Source organism: Euphorbia lathyris, chromosome 5, assembly GCF_963576675.1.
Source record: "Euphorbia lathyris chromosome 5, ddEupLath1.1, whole genome shotgun sequence".
In the NCBI taxonomy this organism is placed as follows: domain Eukaryota; kingdom Viridiplantae; phylum Streptophyta; class Magnoliopsida; order Malpighiales; family Euphorbiaceae; genus Euphorbia; species Euphorbia lathyris.
In genome coordinates, this window is record NC_088914.1 from 84,998,262 (window position 1) to 85,013,767 (window position 15,506).

At 37.3% G+C, this 15,506-nt stretch overlaps 1 protein-coding gene across 1 annotated transcript; it reads left to right on the plus strand.

Moving 5' to 3' along the window:
* Positions 1-5,007: 5,007 nt before the first annotated feature.
* On the plus strand, positions 5,008-7,724 carry LOC136231251 (LOB domain-containing protein 2). Its single transcript, XM_066020576.1, has 2 exons — positions 5,008-5,637; positions 7,507-7,724. Exons 1-2 carry the CDS (start codon positions 5,010-5,012, stop codon positions 7,569-7,571), a joined length of 693 nt encoding a protein of 230 aa, XP_065876648.1. The 5' UTR covers positions 5,008-5,009; the 3' UTR covers positions 7,572-7,724.
* The last annotated feature ends 7,782 nt before the right edge of the window (positions 7,725-15,506 follow it).

Sequence of the window (15,506 nt, forward strand, 5' to 3'; positions counted from 1 at the left end):
ATCTATATATCTATATATAATATAAAACAGTAACGATGTCACTTCCTCCTTTTTTAGTGATAAAAAATTTAATATATTAATTTTAATTCTATTATTATATTTATCTATAAAAAGATTATTTTATCCGTACTATATCTAAGAGTTCTACAGAATTTAAATTAATCCCTAAAATCTCTCTAATTCTGTAATTCTCTACATATCTATATTCTATATATAATATAAAACAGTAACGATGGAACTGAGGTGTCACTTCCTCCTTTTTTACTGATAAAAAATATAATATAATATAATATATTAATTTTAATTCTATTATTATATTTATCTATAAAAAGATTATTTAAAGTAAATGTGAAAATAAAATAATAATATTTAATTTTTATGTCATTAATTGTAATTATTAGATTATATTTTTGTTAATATTTATATATTAAGATGAATTCGTGCATCGCACGGGCCAAAAACTAGTATGAATATAAACTCTTAACTTTTTATTACAATTAAAGGTTAAGGTGCAAAAATACCCCTAACGTTTTGGGTCAGGAGTAATTTTACCCCTAACGTCTAAAATAGTGCAATTTTATCCTAACATTGATAAATAGGGTAAATTTGAGAAATAATTCATAATATGGATGCAATGTTGGAGATAATTATTGTTCATTATCTCTTTACCTATCATCAGATACTAACAGATAACTATTAGGTTTGTTTAAAATTATTTAATAGTGTTTATGTTTATCTATATTATGTATTGTTAATCCTAGTTAAACACAACTCTTGTATTTATCACTATAAATAAAAGGCTTAAGGCTCAATCCTAATTGAGGGAAATTATTCATTAAGCAATATATCTCTATTGTATGTTCAACATGCAATTCCTAATTTTCAAATATGAATGCATACTTTAATTTTATTTTTTATCAAACGATATATACTTTAATAAACTATGACTTTATAATGATAAACTATAAATAAATAATAATAATAAATAATGATAAATTATACATAAATAATAATAATAATAATAGTAATGATATTAAATTATATATAAATAATTATAATTATAATAAATAATGATAAATTACTGAATATTGAAACTGAATGCTGAACTGAATTGAACTAAACTGAACTAATTGCTACTGAACTGAACTGAATTGAACTGATTGTTACTGAAATTAAGTAATAAAGAACAGGGTCTAATATCCATCTAGCTGTCATAACAGCCTTAGGCATGCTTACAATTATTACATTAGCTCAGGGGCGGAAGTAGGGGGGGCAAATAGGGTTGGGCACTGTTCGGTCCAAGTCGGGGATTCATGAATCTCCAGTATTAGATTAAAATTCGGAGATTAATAAAAGGAAATCTCCAGGATTGGATTGAAAGAATAAATCTCCAGAATTGAATTGCCCCAAAATTTCGGTCCAGTCCAGTTCGGGGATTCAGAGATTCGGTTCCGGTCCAATCCAATATAATTTTTCGGTGATTCGGATAAATATCTAATAGTTTAAGTCCTAAAAAATAAATTAAAAATTTAATTTACAAAATTTTATTATCTTACATAACTTGAAATAAATGATATTTTTTTAGGAAGTAAACAATATTCATTAGAAGGCTTTGCTCCTCCTTTGAGTTCGTTGAGTTCAGACACATTTTTAGAGAGCAGAATCGTGTTGCTGATCGTTTGGCGGCGGCGGGCCATGAAGGGACGTTAGCCGTTACTACCCTTCCTGTTTCCCCTAGTTTCACCTCTCCTCTTCTCTTAGAAGATAAGATTGGGGTTAGCTTCCCTAAGCTAATTCTTGGGTAGTTTGTTGTTGTTCGTTTTTCTTTTCCTTTTCTACCAAAAAAAAAAAAACAACATTCATTAGAAGTTACAATAGACAACAAGGCTAAAAAAAACCCACAAATCAAAGTATTAAAAGTTACGGTAGACAACAAGGCTAAAAAACCACAAAATCAAAGTTATAAAATAACAAATCCATAAAAACAAACAACCTTAAAAAGACAAAGACAACACTTCATTAGCAAAATCTTTCTAATCACCATCCCAATTTGTAATTGAATCTTCTTAACACAACAAATTCATTGTTTTCCAAAGCAAAGGCAGTAAAAGTCAAACATCAACCTAAACATATAAAATTTACCATATTTGTGAATCAACAAATGTTAAATTAAGTAGTTTTCACTTCAATAAAATTAATCAATACACTAAAAAAAAGTAAAAGGAAAAAAAATATGCTTACCAAAGTACATTTGAGTTCGGTTACCGTTGCGCCAAGACTCGCCCTCTATATATAAAGTTAATGTATGAAATATAAATTTATTATTGCTAAACTTTCGGTTATTTCAGTTCGGTCCAATCCAATCCAATTCAATTCGGTTATCGGTCCGGGCCTGGATAAATTTCGGTCCAGTTCGGTCCAGTTCTTTGACAAAAAGTCAACGGTCCAATCCAGTTCGGTTCTCCAAAAAAAGTCAACGGTCTGGTCCAATTCTGAAGTTTTTTTCTCGGATATTCGGTCCGGTCTAGTATCTCCAGGATCCGCGCCCAGCCCTAGTCAAAGGGGGCATTTGCCCCCCTTCATCTGAAATAATAATAAAAAAATTTAGTCCAAAACGACGTCGTTTTGTTTCCCCTCAAAACGACGCTATTTTGCCTTGTGGGTTTTTTATATAAAAATAAGGGTTAAGGTGTAAAAATACCCCTAACATTTTAGGTCATGAGCAATTTTACCCCTAACGTCTAAAATGATGCAATTTTACCCCCAATGTTTGTAGCCAAGAGAAATTTTACACCTAACGTTGATAAATTGGATCAATTTCAGACACTATTATAAAATACAATCATTTTTTTCTTTATTTTGCACCAATTGCATATCAATTTGTTCTAAAAAATGATATAATATTTTTTGTAATTTAATAATAAAATTGGAGATTAATATTTATAAATTCGATGAATTTTTTTTGACTAATTCGTATAAAAGACAATATATTTTTAATATAATTTTATTTTTTTTTCACATCCCAACATATGTTTGAGATTTGTTACTAATAAAATAACGCATGTGTGAAGTGTAGATGATAAGATTCATGATCGAGAAGACAGTTTGATGAATTATTTCTCAAATTGGCTCAATTTATCAACGTTAGAGGTAAAATTGCTTTTGGCTTCCAACAATAGGGATAAAATTGCACCATTTTAGACGTTAGGGGTAAAATTGCTCATAACCCTAAAAAGAAACATTATAGATAGAGCCAACAAATCATTTTCAAGGTATGACAGATCGTAGATATCAATTGCCACCTCGTAATCGTCGATCTACTTAACATTAAAAGTCTTTTTTTTTTAAACATTTTGTATCGAATAACAATTATGTATTAAAATATATATTTTTTAATTAATACTATTTTGTCTACAAAAATTTGACAAGAGTTTTGCTTCTTCCCTCAAATCATGGATCCGCGCCACTGTGTTAACTTATTCTATAACAAAACTCAAGGTGACTAGGAGATATAATCCGAGTAGTAATTACTGATAAACTTTCCACAACATCCCATAAAGTTTTGTAGATTAATCCCCTGAACCCATCCGATTACTAATATTTACAGAAAAAATTTCCCAAATTCGACCTTTTCAATGATGCGTATTGATGAAAGAAAGCGGAGTTTTTATCATCTACGACTAATTAATTTGATAAGGATAAACTTAATATGTGCGATTATAATTCATCAATTCAATGCGTAAAATTGAAAAACCATCACGATTGAGCTCAATCAACAAAAATCGAAAAGATCAATGATAATTTACTTTTTCTAAATAAAACTTATAATACCAATATTTTTGTCTTGTACTAACATTATCGGGGCGTTTGGTATTTTATTAGGATAGAGATAAAGATAAAAGTTGAAATAGGAATAAGAATAAATTGTTGGGATAAGGATAAAAATATGATAGTCGAGAATCATTATTCAATGTTTGACATGTAGGATAAAGATAGAGATAAAATAATACATTTTACTATTTTAACCTTATTTAAACTACATAACATTAATTTGAGGGATAAGATGGAATTTTCCATCCTATTAAAATCAGAGGAGCGTATGCCACCTCCTTATACCACTCCCTCATGGGTATAGGATTTGAGGGATAATAGACGTATTCCTCATCTGTCTCATTCTTCTATCTCCCAAACAAACACGAGATAACTTGTCTCGTATTTTTTATCCCTATCCCACCTCCTATATCCATTCTAACAAACACCTCGTTGAGGGATATTTGAGGGATAAGACTTTTTCCTCATATGTCTCACTCTTCTATCTCCCAAACAAACACGGGATAACTTATCCGTGTTTTTTTATCCCTATTTCATATCCTATATCCCTTCTAATAAACACCTCGTAATTTGATAAGAAGAGACTTAATATATGCTATTATAATTGAACAATAAATTCAAAAACTATGAGGAGCTCAATAAAAAAATTCAAAAGATTAAAAATACTTTTTTTTTCTAAATAAAACTTATAATTCTATTATCTTTTGTCTTGTACTAACACTATAACTTCAAATTAACGATATTACAATTTAAATTAATTACCCAACTTAAGTTTGAAATTAACTACATTCTTATTAATTAATAATACAACATAAACTTAAATGATAATTAATTAATAATAGAATTATACTAGTATTTACACACGGCTCTTGTTCTTCTTATGATCTACCTAAATTCTAATAAACCCTACTCGATACCCCTTTCTCCATTTTAATAATCTTTTTTCTTTTTCACACTAACAATCTTTTCATGTTCTTCTAGACAATTATTTTGTTCTTCAACACCATTTTTTTTGTATATAATTTATACAAACATCCCCTTTTTATCTTACACCAATATATTAAATCAAAGTTACAGATTAAAGGTAATTAATCCCCACTTTAATTATTATTCTGATCAATTATTATTATTATTACTAATCTTTTTTTTTTGTTAATTATGATTTTAATTAGATAATTATGCAAAGGAGTAGTAGCAACAATAACAACACAATTGTTGCACATCCAGCATGTGCTTCATGTAAACATCAGAGGAAAAAATGTGCAGAAGATTGTGTATTAGCACCGTATTTTCCGGCGACCAGAACACGGGAATTCCAAGCTGTTCACCGGGTTTTCGGGGTGAGCAACGTCGTTAAATTAGTGAAAACCGTGAGGGAAGAAGATCGGAAATCCGTGGCGGATTCGCTTGTTTGGGAAGCTTGTTGTAGGCAGAATGATCCTATTTTAGGGCCATTAGGGGAATATAGAAGAATTCAGGAAGAATTGAAGCTGTATAAATCACAGAAACAAACACAATTGTTGAATCAAAATCATCATAATCATAATCATAATCATCAATTAGGGCAGCAAAGTTTGATGTTTAGTAATAATCATGGGTGGAATGTTAATGGGAATAGTAATTATGATAATGGGATAATTGTTGATCCAAGTTCATTTATTTATCCTGTAAACCCTAATGGTAATAATTATGTTTTAGGGTTGGATAAAATTAGGAAACAAGAAAAGGATTTGGGATGTCTGGTTCCTTTGCATTCTCAGCCTCAACAGCAGCTTTCAGTGAATCAACAGCAGTATTATCTTTCAGGTACGATACTGATTAATATTTGATGCATTTTGTTTGTGAATTTGGGGGGAAATTAGGGTTTGAGGTGCTGGAGTTTTGGAACTAAGGGTCGATTTGGACTCTGAAGTTGAGAGACAGGTTCGGTTTAGTCCAAAACGAAATTTTGGTATCAATGATCAGTTCTAAAATTTGTGAATTATTGTAACTTTAGAACTGAGTTGATAGCTGAACTTGTTTTAGGCTAAACGGAACATGTCTGCCAACTTTAGAAGCTAAATTGACCCTTAATTCTAGAGTTTTGTGTTCAAGAATGGAAAAGGTTTTGTTGAATTCATTTTTCGTTTTGGTTTTTACCATTTGGTTGAATCTGGATTCTCTTTGCAAAGGGTAAAAGTTTCGAAATAATGGTTTTTTTTACTAATTCACAAGTGATATATAAAAGAGAAATTCTACAATAGTCTCGAGTTGGTCTTGAACCACTCACATAATGACACGTTAATGCTGATGTATGCCTAGTTTGGTCTTAGATATCATTGTACGAGAATTTATCAAATTTGGGCTAATTTGTCAAATATTTGCAACTTTAGAGCTGAGCTCATACCTAAACTTTGATTTGGATTAAACTGAATATATGTACCAATTTTAGAGGCCAAATTAATCCTTAATTATAGAGTTTTGAATTCAAGAATCGAAAAGGTTTCGTTGAATTCATTTTTCGTCTTGGTTTTCACCATTCGGTTGAATATGAATTCTCTTCGAATAGGGTAAGAGTTTCGAAATAATTGTTTTTTTTATAATTCACAAGTGATATATAAAATAGAAATTCTATAGTGGTCTCGTGTTGGTCCTGAACTACTCACATAATGACACATTAATGCTGATGTATGACTAGTTTGGTCTTAGATATCATTGTACGAGAAAGTCTACTGTGTAGGTGGTCCTTAACCACTTAGATAATGACATGTTAATGCCTACGTGTCACCTTGGACCATTGCAGGAGAAAGTATATTATGTTGATCCCGTACCACCCAGATAATGGCACATCAGTAGTAGAATTAACGTGGCATCATCTCAATGTTTCAAGACTAGACTAGTCACAAGTGATATAGAAAAAAGAATTCTACCGTTGTCTCGGACCAAACTGATCTTGAACCATTGAGATGATGACAAGTCAGCATTAATGCTGATGTGTCGTTATTTGACTAGTAGAATTACCTGATTACAGACGACAATAGAATTTTTCACTATTATAGTGTAGGACCAAACTAATCCTCGACCATTAAGATGATGACACATCAACACTACTGTTGAGTGGTACTGGACCACAATAGAATTTCTCAATCCAAATCCAGTTAGTGATGGATTACTCAAACAATAACACGCCAGCAGTAGTGCTGACATGTCCTCATTTTAATGGTCTTTAAGTGATATATAAAACGGGTTTCTATGCTCGTTGTTTGAACAACATTCAAATGAAGCTTTTTGCACCGGTTTAAGAACCGGTTTTATATCCGTACATAATGTTTGCCTGAAACCTCGGTTTTTAACATGCATCCTACATCATATTATAAATATATTGTCTCTTGTATATACGTATCAAGTTAATTATCAACAAATTGTTGGTTGGAGTGGTTAAGAGTTTTTTCTTGACTCTTATAAATGATGAAATAATTATCGGAAGCCACGATTATGATACAAAGGTGCAATTGCAGCACTTCCAGATCCTCTTTCCGAGAAGATAACTGTCTGAAACCATCCATTACTGGGTGGATTCCGACAGTCTGAGTGCTACGGACTCCGTACACCCACTTCCTCCGCCTACACGGTGTTTGTGTTAAATCAACACGAGAAGAAGATTGTCATTTGAATCGAGTTAATGTTGTGTTTCAGGTCATCAATTTGGGTCAATCAATGGCAAAACGATGGATAATTCACTATGGGAAGCTGGACAATGAATTGGAAGTGTTGGATCATATAAATATTTTGATTAATTGTTTGATCTTGATTGTAAGTTTCAATTGTGTTCTAAAATTTGTTCAGTTGACATTTTTTAGATTCCCCATTAAAAGTGAAAATCATAGTTCAGTTTATTTTGTTTAGGAAGTTAATTGGGGAGAGTTCTATTTCATATTTCATTATAATTAAAAACATTTATCTTACACATATATATTGAAATTTCATGTTTGAATTGTGTATAAAAGACCGATTTTAAATGTAAAGAAAGTTGTAGCAATTGTTCTTTGACATATCAATGTTAGATGATGATATTTGTACTGAATTTGGCGATTGAATTACTGAATTCTTTACCTTTGAAACCAGTGTTATCGGTACGAGGAGTCCTAACTATTGTTAGATTTGTAACAGACCATGGAAATAGAGAGAAATCTATGACCAGGAATTTTCACATGCACCTTAATGAGCAAATGAATTTGCTCATTCAACGTTAGATATAGACTTATTAAATCTAAACCTCAGGATGCTTTGAATCTCCACCTTAAGATTCTAATAAGCCTAGATCTAACTGTGAATGAGCAAATTTTACATGCTCATTAAGGTGCATGTGATCGAACATTGTTATTGTCTCACCAGCTCCATAAACTTGCTTATTTCGTATCACCACCTCGTTAAACTTGTCACAAAAATAGATTCGCTCCCTGAACTTCGCAAGTGTCTTACTAGCTCCCTAAACTTGTTTATTCCGTAGTTTTTGTATTTAGTTGTTACAGAATAAACAAGTTCAAGAAGCTAATGAGACATTTTAAAGTTCAGGGAGCTCATCTATTTTTATGGATAAGTTTAGAGAGCTAGTGATACGAAATAAACAAGTTCAAGGAGTTGGTGAGACACTAACAAAGTTTAGGAAGCGAATAACTTTTATGGATAATTTCAGAGAGCTAGTGATGTATTAAGCCTTTTATTTAAGAGTAATACACGTATATATACAAGGTTCTATTTCAATCAAGCGATAAACTGATCCTACCAGAAGCTGTAGACCATACAACAGCCTTAGACATGCTATTCATTAATTACATTGATTTATACTCTAACAACATTGAACATGATTATCTCAAGGCTTAATATATTATTTGTCTCTTAACTTGTTCAAAAAAAACTTGATTGACCCTCTGAACTTTTAAAGTATCCCTATATCCCTTAATTTGTCTAAAATACCGAGATAACTTCTTCAACTTGCTTAATATATAGTCAAATTAATTACTCAGTTGCAAAAAAAAAAAAAAAAAGTGTTGCACGCATCTTGAAATGTTATTACATAATTCACTGAATAGATTCAAATCTATGATACATATTCTGATCTTGGTTGTTCAACTTTTTCAAAGCGCATATAGCACACTTTCACATACATATTACTTTTTTTTTTTTTGTAACAGAGTGATTAATATACCACATTTTAAACAAGTTAAGTGGATTATCCGGACATTTTAAACAAATTGAAGAAGCTACTGTAGCAAATTCAGAACTAAATGATGTACAAATGGGATGTTTAGTTGCTCATTTTCATACTCTGTTTGCGTTTTAGGTGTTTGGTTAGTAACATCTTATTTAGCTTTTACACCTGAAAAGTAACCTCTTACAAAAGCAGAAAATCCATGCTTTTTGGAAAAACAGTTTTTTTCAACAACAAATAGCAAACCGTAACAGCAAACAGCAACAATAAACAGCAGGTAAAACAAATGGCCTATATCTCAATGAGTGCATGAACTAAAAAAACTATACGAAAGAAAAATTCCAATTTGAATAAACTTTAGGGGGCGTTTGGTTCACAATGGGTAAGGGAAAAGAATCAAGAAAGGGAAACTAAAGGAAAGAAAAGAAATAAACATTAATTCCCCTGTGTGTTTGGATATGTTTAGGAAAGGGAATGGAGTAAAGGGAATCTAATTCCCTACATTGCTTGAGGTAATGGCTTAATCTAAAGTGGGGTAAACCCATAATCTAAAATGGGTAAAGGGAATGTGATACAGATTGAAAGCGATAAATGGAGGTTTTAATCGTAAACCAACAAAGATCTTCTTCTCTAGCTAGACTAGAAGGAGTGAATCCCAATAAACAAAGGTATAAAACCTTAATCTCAAAGAGAAATGATAGTTGATTGATAAAAAAGTTGCCATATCCTTACAAAATGAGGGTTTAAATACAACCTCTAAAAGATAAGCAAAGGACATGGACTACCCTTACTAGGGTTACAATACAGTTAGAAATAAGAGGGTAAGATAGGTAATGCGCCCAGACAACAGGTACAGAGGTGCAGGTACGGAACGTCAGAGGTTGTTGGTGAATTCCTTCGGCAGGAAGTAAACTTGAGATCCGCCCAGTGTAGTTGTTGGTACGCCTCATGGCGTACGCCTAGATCCGCCCCGCTCGCGTGTTAAGGGGATCCGCCCTCCTAGATACAACCTCGGTGGGAACGCTGAGAGGAGATCCGCCAAGGCGCGTGTGATTGTTGATCCCAGTTAGGATGTCCGCATCATTCTCTCCTTCTTTAAAAGAATTCGGTACTGGCTGGTCTGTGTTGTTCTCCAAAGGGCCATCTGACTTCCACGGGCTAAGGTCACGAACATTGAACGCCGGTGAGACTTTACCAAGCCAATTTGGCAAAGCTATGTGATAGGCATTGGCATTGACCTTCTTGGTGATCTTATATGGCCCGTACTTTCTCGGTCGAAGCTTGCTGCTTGTGGCGTTGGCGAGCCTCTCTTTTCCCAAGTGAACCATAACCTCATCTCCCACTTCGAACTGTAGGTCCCTGCGGTGCTCATCCGCCTTTGCCTTTAGTTTCTGGTTTCTCTCCTCAAGAGTCTCCTTCACCTCTTGGTGCATCTGGACATAGTCTTTGGCTAGCTGGTTTGCAGTCACGTTTCCTTTGGGAAGATGGGCTATATCAAGGACGTGATTCGGGGTCTTAGTGTATACCACCTCAAAGGGTGACTTCCCAGTTCCCGAGTGTACAGATCCATTGTAGGCGAACTCAGCTTGTGCTAAAACCACGTCCCACATCCTGGGCTTATCCTTACATTTGCTGTGCAGTAAGTTTCCCAGAGTCCGATTGACCACTTCTGTCTGTCCGTCTGTCTGAGGGTGGGCGGTGGTACTAAACTTCAGAGAAGTATCAAAAAGAGCCCACAAGGTCCGCCAGAAGTGACTTAGGAACTTTGTGTCACGGTCTGAGACAATGCTCTTTGGTACACCATGTAATCTGACAACCTCTTTGAAGAATAGCTTGGCAGTCGCTGAGGCGTCGCTAGTCTTACGACATGGTATGAAGTGTGCCATTTTCGAAAACCGGTCAACAACTACAAAGATGGAATCCATGCCTCTTTGAGTTCTGGGTAACCCTAGGACAAAATCCATGGACAGATCCTCCCATATGGTTTCTGGTACAGGCAAGGGCAGCTGTAAGCCAGCATTTGTAGCGTGTCCCTTGGCGGTCTGGCAGATATAGCATCGTTCTACCAGGTACGCCACATCTCTTCTCATTTTGGGCCAGAAATAACAGGAACTCACTGCTGCATATGTCTTGTCTCGCCCAAAATGCCCCCCCAGGGATCCGCCATGTAGATCTCGGACCACCTTCTCGCGGATAGAAGTGCAGGGTAAACAAAGTTGGTTGCCCCTCATTAGATACTCATCCATTAAGTGATACGCCCCATCCCCAGGTTGGCGCTGACACTTCTCCCAGATACTTCCAAAGTCAGGATCCGCCAGGTACTCTCCTCTGATGTGTTCGAAACAATCGGTCTCCAGGTTGACTGTTTTTATTAGTGCAATCCTCCGACTCAAAGCGTCCGCCACTATGTTCTGTTTTCCCGCCTTATGGATAAGCTTATAGGGGAACTTATCTATGAAGGCAGACCACCGGGCGTGCATGGCGCTTCGAAGTTGCTTCTGACTTCCCAGGTATTTGAGAGCTTGATGGTCAGTGTAGAGGATGAACTCTTTTCCCACCAAGTAATGTTCCCATACTTTTAATGCCCTCACTACAGCATAAAACTCTTGATCATACGTTGCCCACCTTTGCCGTGCCTCACAGAGCTTCTCACTGAAGTAGGCAATGGGCCTCTTTTCTTGCATCAAGACACCACCAATCCCAATTCCACTGGCATCACACTCAACTTCAAACAATTTGTCAAAATCGGGATACGCCAGCACTGGCGCTGTACTCAGCTTTTCCTTGATCAAGGCGAAGCTCTCTTCTTGGGCGTCCGCCCACTCGAACCTCTTTCCTTTCTTCAAACATTCTGTTAACGGGGCCACTATGGAACTGAAGTTCTTAATGAATCGGCGATAGAACGTTGCTAGCCCATGAAAACTCCTGATATCCCCCACGTTCCTCGGGGTAGGCCATTCTCGGATGGCTCTTACCTTCTCCCCATCAACTTGGATTCCATTCCCACTGACCACGAATCCAAGGAAAACTAAGCTCTCCATGACAAAGTCACACTTCTTGGTGTTGGCGTATAATTGGTGTTTCCTTAACAGGTCAAACACGGTCTGCAAGTGCTCTTCATGTTCCGCCAAGGTCTGGCTGTGGATCAAAATGTCGTCGAAATACACAACTACGAACTTCCCAATTACTGGGTGAAGCACCTGAGTCATCAGTCTCATAAAAGTACTAGGGGCGTTGGTCATCCCAAAGGGCATAACTAACCATTCATACAATCCGTCTCTTGTCTTGAAGGCAGTCTTCCACTCATCCCCAGATCGGATTCGTATCTGATGATACCCACTCCTGAGATCAATCTTGGAGAAGACTCGAGATCCGCCAAGTTGGTCCAACATGTCATCCAACCTTGGAATCGGGAACTTATACTTGATGGTGATCTTGTTAATAGCCCTACTGTCAACACACATCCGCCAAGACCCATCCTTCTTCGGTGTAAGTAAAGCTGGAACAGCGCAAGGACTCATACTCTCCCTAACGTATCCCATCTCGATGAGTTCCTCCACTTTTTGTCTCATGACATCATTCTCCTTTGGGCTCATTCGATAATGTGGGAGGCTTGGTAAACTAGCCCCGGGCACAAGATCGATATGATGTTGGATGTCCCTCAAAGGTGGTAACCCACTCGGCAGTTCGTCGGGGAACATATCTTGATACTCGCCAAGTAGGCGGGTCACTTCACTCGGCATTTCCCTTTCGTCCCTTTGGGCGGATTCGTGATTCGCCTTAACCATTACCACGTATACCATTTGGCTCTCTTCACATTCGCTGACAAACGATTTGTGTGTAGGACAGACTACCAAGGTAGACTTCTCGTCGGCCTTTGGCTCTCTCACCATTGGTGTAAGGACAAACTTCACCCCATTCTTCACAAATCTGTAAGTGTTCTCTCTTCCGGCGTGGGTGGCGTTGTTATCAAACTGCCAGGGTCGGCCCAACAATAGGTGGCATGCGTCCATATCGACCACATCACAACAGACTTCATCATGATAGTTACCAATCTCAATCGGTACCTTGCATCTCTGGGTCACCCTCAACTCGCCAACGTTCTTGATCCATCCCATCCTGTAGGGATCAGGGTGCGCCTCTACCAATAACCCGAACTTCTGAACGGCGCTGCTACTCACAATGTTCTCTTGGCTCCCACTATCTATTATCACATTACATCGCCCGCCCTTCACAAGACAGTGGGTTCTGAATAGTCGGTGCCTTTGATCGCCCTCTATCCGGCTGGAGACTAACAAACGCCGTACCACATGGATGGCGTACCTCTCTTCACCCGCCACCTCATCATCTTCAACCAACGGTTCACAAAATACTTCATCCTCTTCGTCATAGTCATCTTCATACCTCTCCACCATGTTGGCGCTCTTCCTTCTAGGACACTCATTGGATCTATGTCCTGGCTCATTGCACCGAAAACATTTGAAAGGTGCTGGCCTTGCATACGGGTTGTTGCTCTTGGGTGGTATAGGTGCTTCTTTGTATGGTCTAGTATCTCCAATGGATCCCTTTCCCACACTGTTAACCTTGGGTGGTATAGACTTCACGTTATCTCTTCCTCCAGGCGTATACTCAGTAGTGGCGGATCTTCTGGATCTCCCGGTCAGTTGGGACTCAGCCTTGAGGGCTAAATTCCTAGCATCTTGTACTCTAACCACCATCTGTGTGCCAATACGATCCTGGATATTGTATCTCAACCCTTCTAGATACCTAGAGGTCTTTTGGCTTTCAGTTTCAGACAGGTTGGCTCTCGCCGAAAGCCTTAAGAACTCAGAAGTATACTCATGGACACTTCGGGTCCCTTGAGAGCATCCTCTGTAGGAGCTGTGGATATACTGTTCGTAGTCCGGCGGTAAGAACCGCTCCCTCAGCATCGCCTTCATCCGTAGCCAAGATCTAATCGGATCTCTGCCCCCTCTCCTCCTTTCTTCCCTCATCTGATCCCACCAAACTGATGCGCCACCCTTCAGGCGATACGCCACCAGCCTTACTTTCCTCTCATCAGGAATCCCAGCATACTCAAAGAAACGTTCAACTTCCGATAACCAATCTAAGAATCCCTCTATATCCAGCTCGCCACCAAAAGATGGTAAATCTATTTTTAACTTAAAGGCGTCATCTCTATCAAAGTTTCCTAGGTCTGGTTCTGCCCTAGCCATACCCACACGCCTGTTATCAATCGGACCAACATCCCTCATATTTCTAAAGGCACCATTATTCCCAAGATCCTCAAAATCATCACTATCGCTATCAGCGTTATGCACAAGGACAAAGTTGGGTCTTCTTACCTCATGATCCCTAGGACCCATTTGTGGAAGTTGGACATTTGTCAATGGCAGTCGAGGTGGCGTGGGTTGCCTTTGGGGTCGTGGTTCAAGGACTCCTTCCCTCCTCTGGTCGGACTCCCCGGCGGCTGGTCTGACCACTGCACGGATCTCCAATCTGAGGTTTTCCAAGGAAGCGGTTAGCTCATGGAATCGTTGGTCGTTTTGTTTCTGCCGCTCAAGGCTGGCCTGGATTTGTTCCGCGAGGTGCTCTCTCAGCTCCTCATATCTTCGGTCACTGGTTTCCATGGAATCTTGCGGTTGTCGGGGTTGAACCATTGCCAAAAGAAGTTTCGGGTCAGGAAACGATTGGCTCTGATACCAACTGATACAGATTGAAAGCGATAAATGGAGGTTTTAATCGTAAACCAACAAAGATCTTCTTCTCTAGCTAGACTAGAAGGAGTGAATCCCAATAAACAAAGGTATAAAACCTTAATCTCAAAGAGAAATGATAGTTGATTGATAAAAAAGTTGCCATATCCTTACAAAATGAGGGTTTAAATACAACCTCTAAAAGATAAGCAAAGGACAGGGACTACCCTTACTAGGGTTACAATACAGTTAGAAATAAGAGGGTAAGATAGGTAATGCGCCCAGACAACAGGTACAGAGGTGCAGGTACGGAACGTCAGAGGTTGTTGGTGAATTCCTTCGGCAGGAAGTAAACTTGAGATCTGCCCAGTGTAGTTGTTGGTACGCCTCATGGCGTACGCCTAGATCCGCCCCGCTCGCGTGTTAAGGGGATCCGCCCTCCTAGATACAACCTCGGTGGGAACGCTGAGAGGAGATCCGCCAAGGCGCGTGTGATTGTTGATCCCAGTTAGGATGTCCGCATCAGAATGAGTTTTTTTTTTAAACAAACAAGAACAAAGAGAATGAAATCCTCCCATTCGCATTCCCATTCTTAAAGACCCCGAGCCAAACACGCCTTTAAAGTTTAGACATTGTGATTGAAGTTTGAAACAATTGGACATGGCATTTTGATTTGAGGCAAAAAGATTCAATTTTTATAATTTGATTTAGTTTCTTAATCTATAAATTTTCAATCTTGAACTTCAAAGCTAAAAATTATAATCAATTGAGCAAAAGAATTACACGGA

Coding starts and splice junctions, on each gene's coding strand:
- LOC136231251 (XM_066020576.1), top strand. CDS start 5,010: ATGCAAAGGAGTAGTAGCAACAATAACAACACAATTGTTGCACATCCA. Junction 5,638..7,506: donor ACAGCAGTATTATCTTTCAG/GTACGATACTGA, acceptor GTTGTGTTTCAG/GTCATCAATTTGGGTCAATC.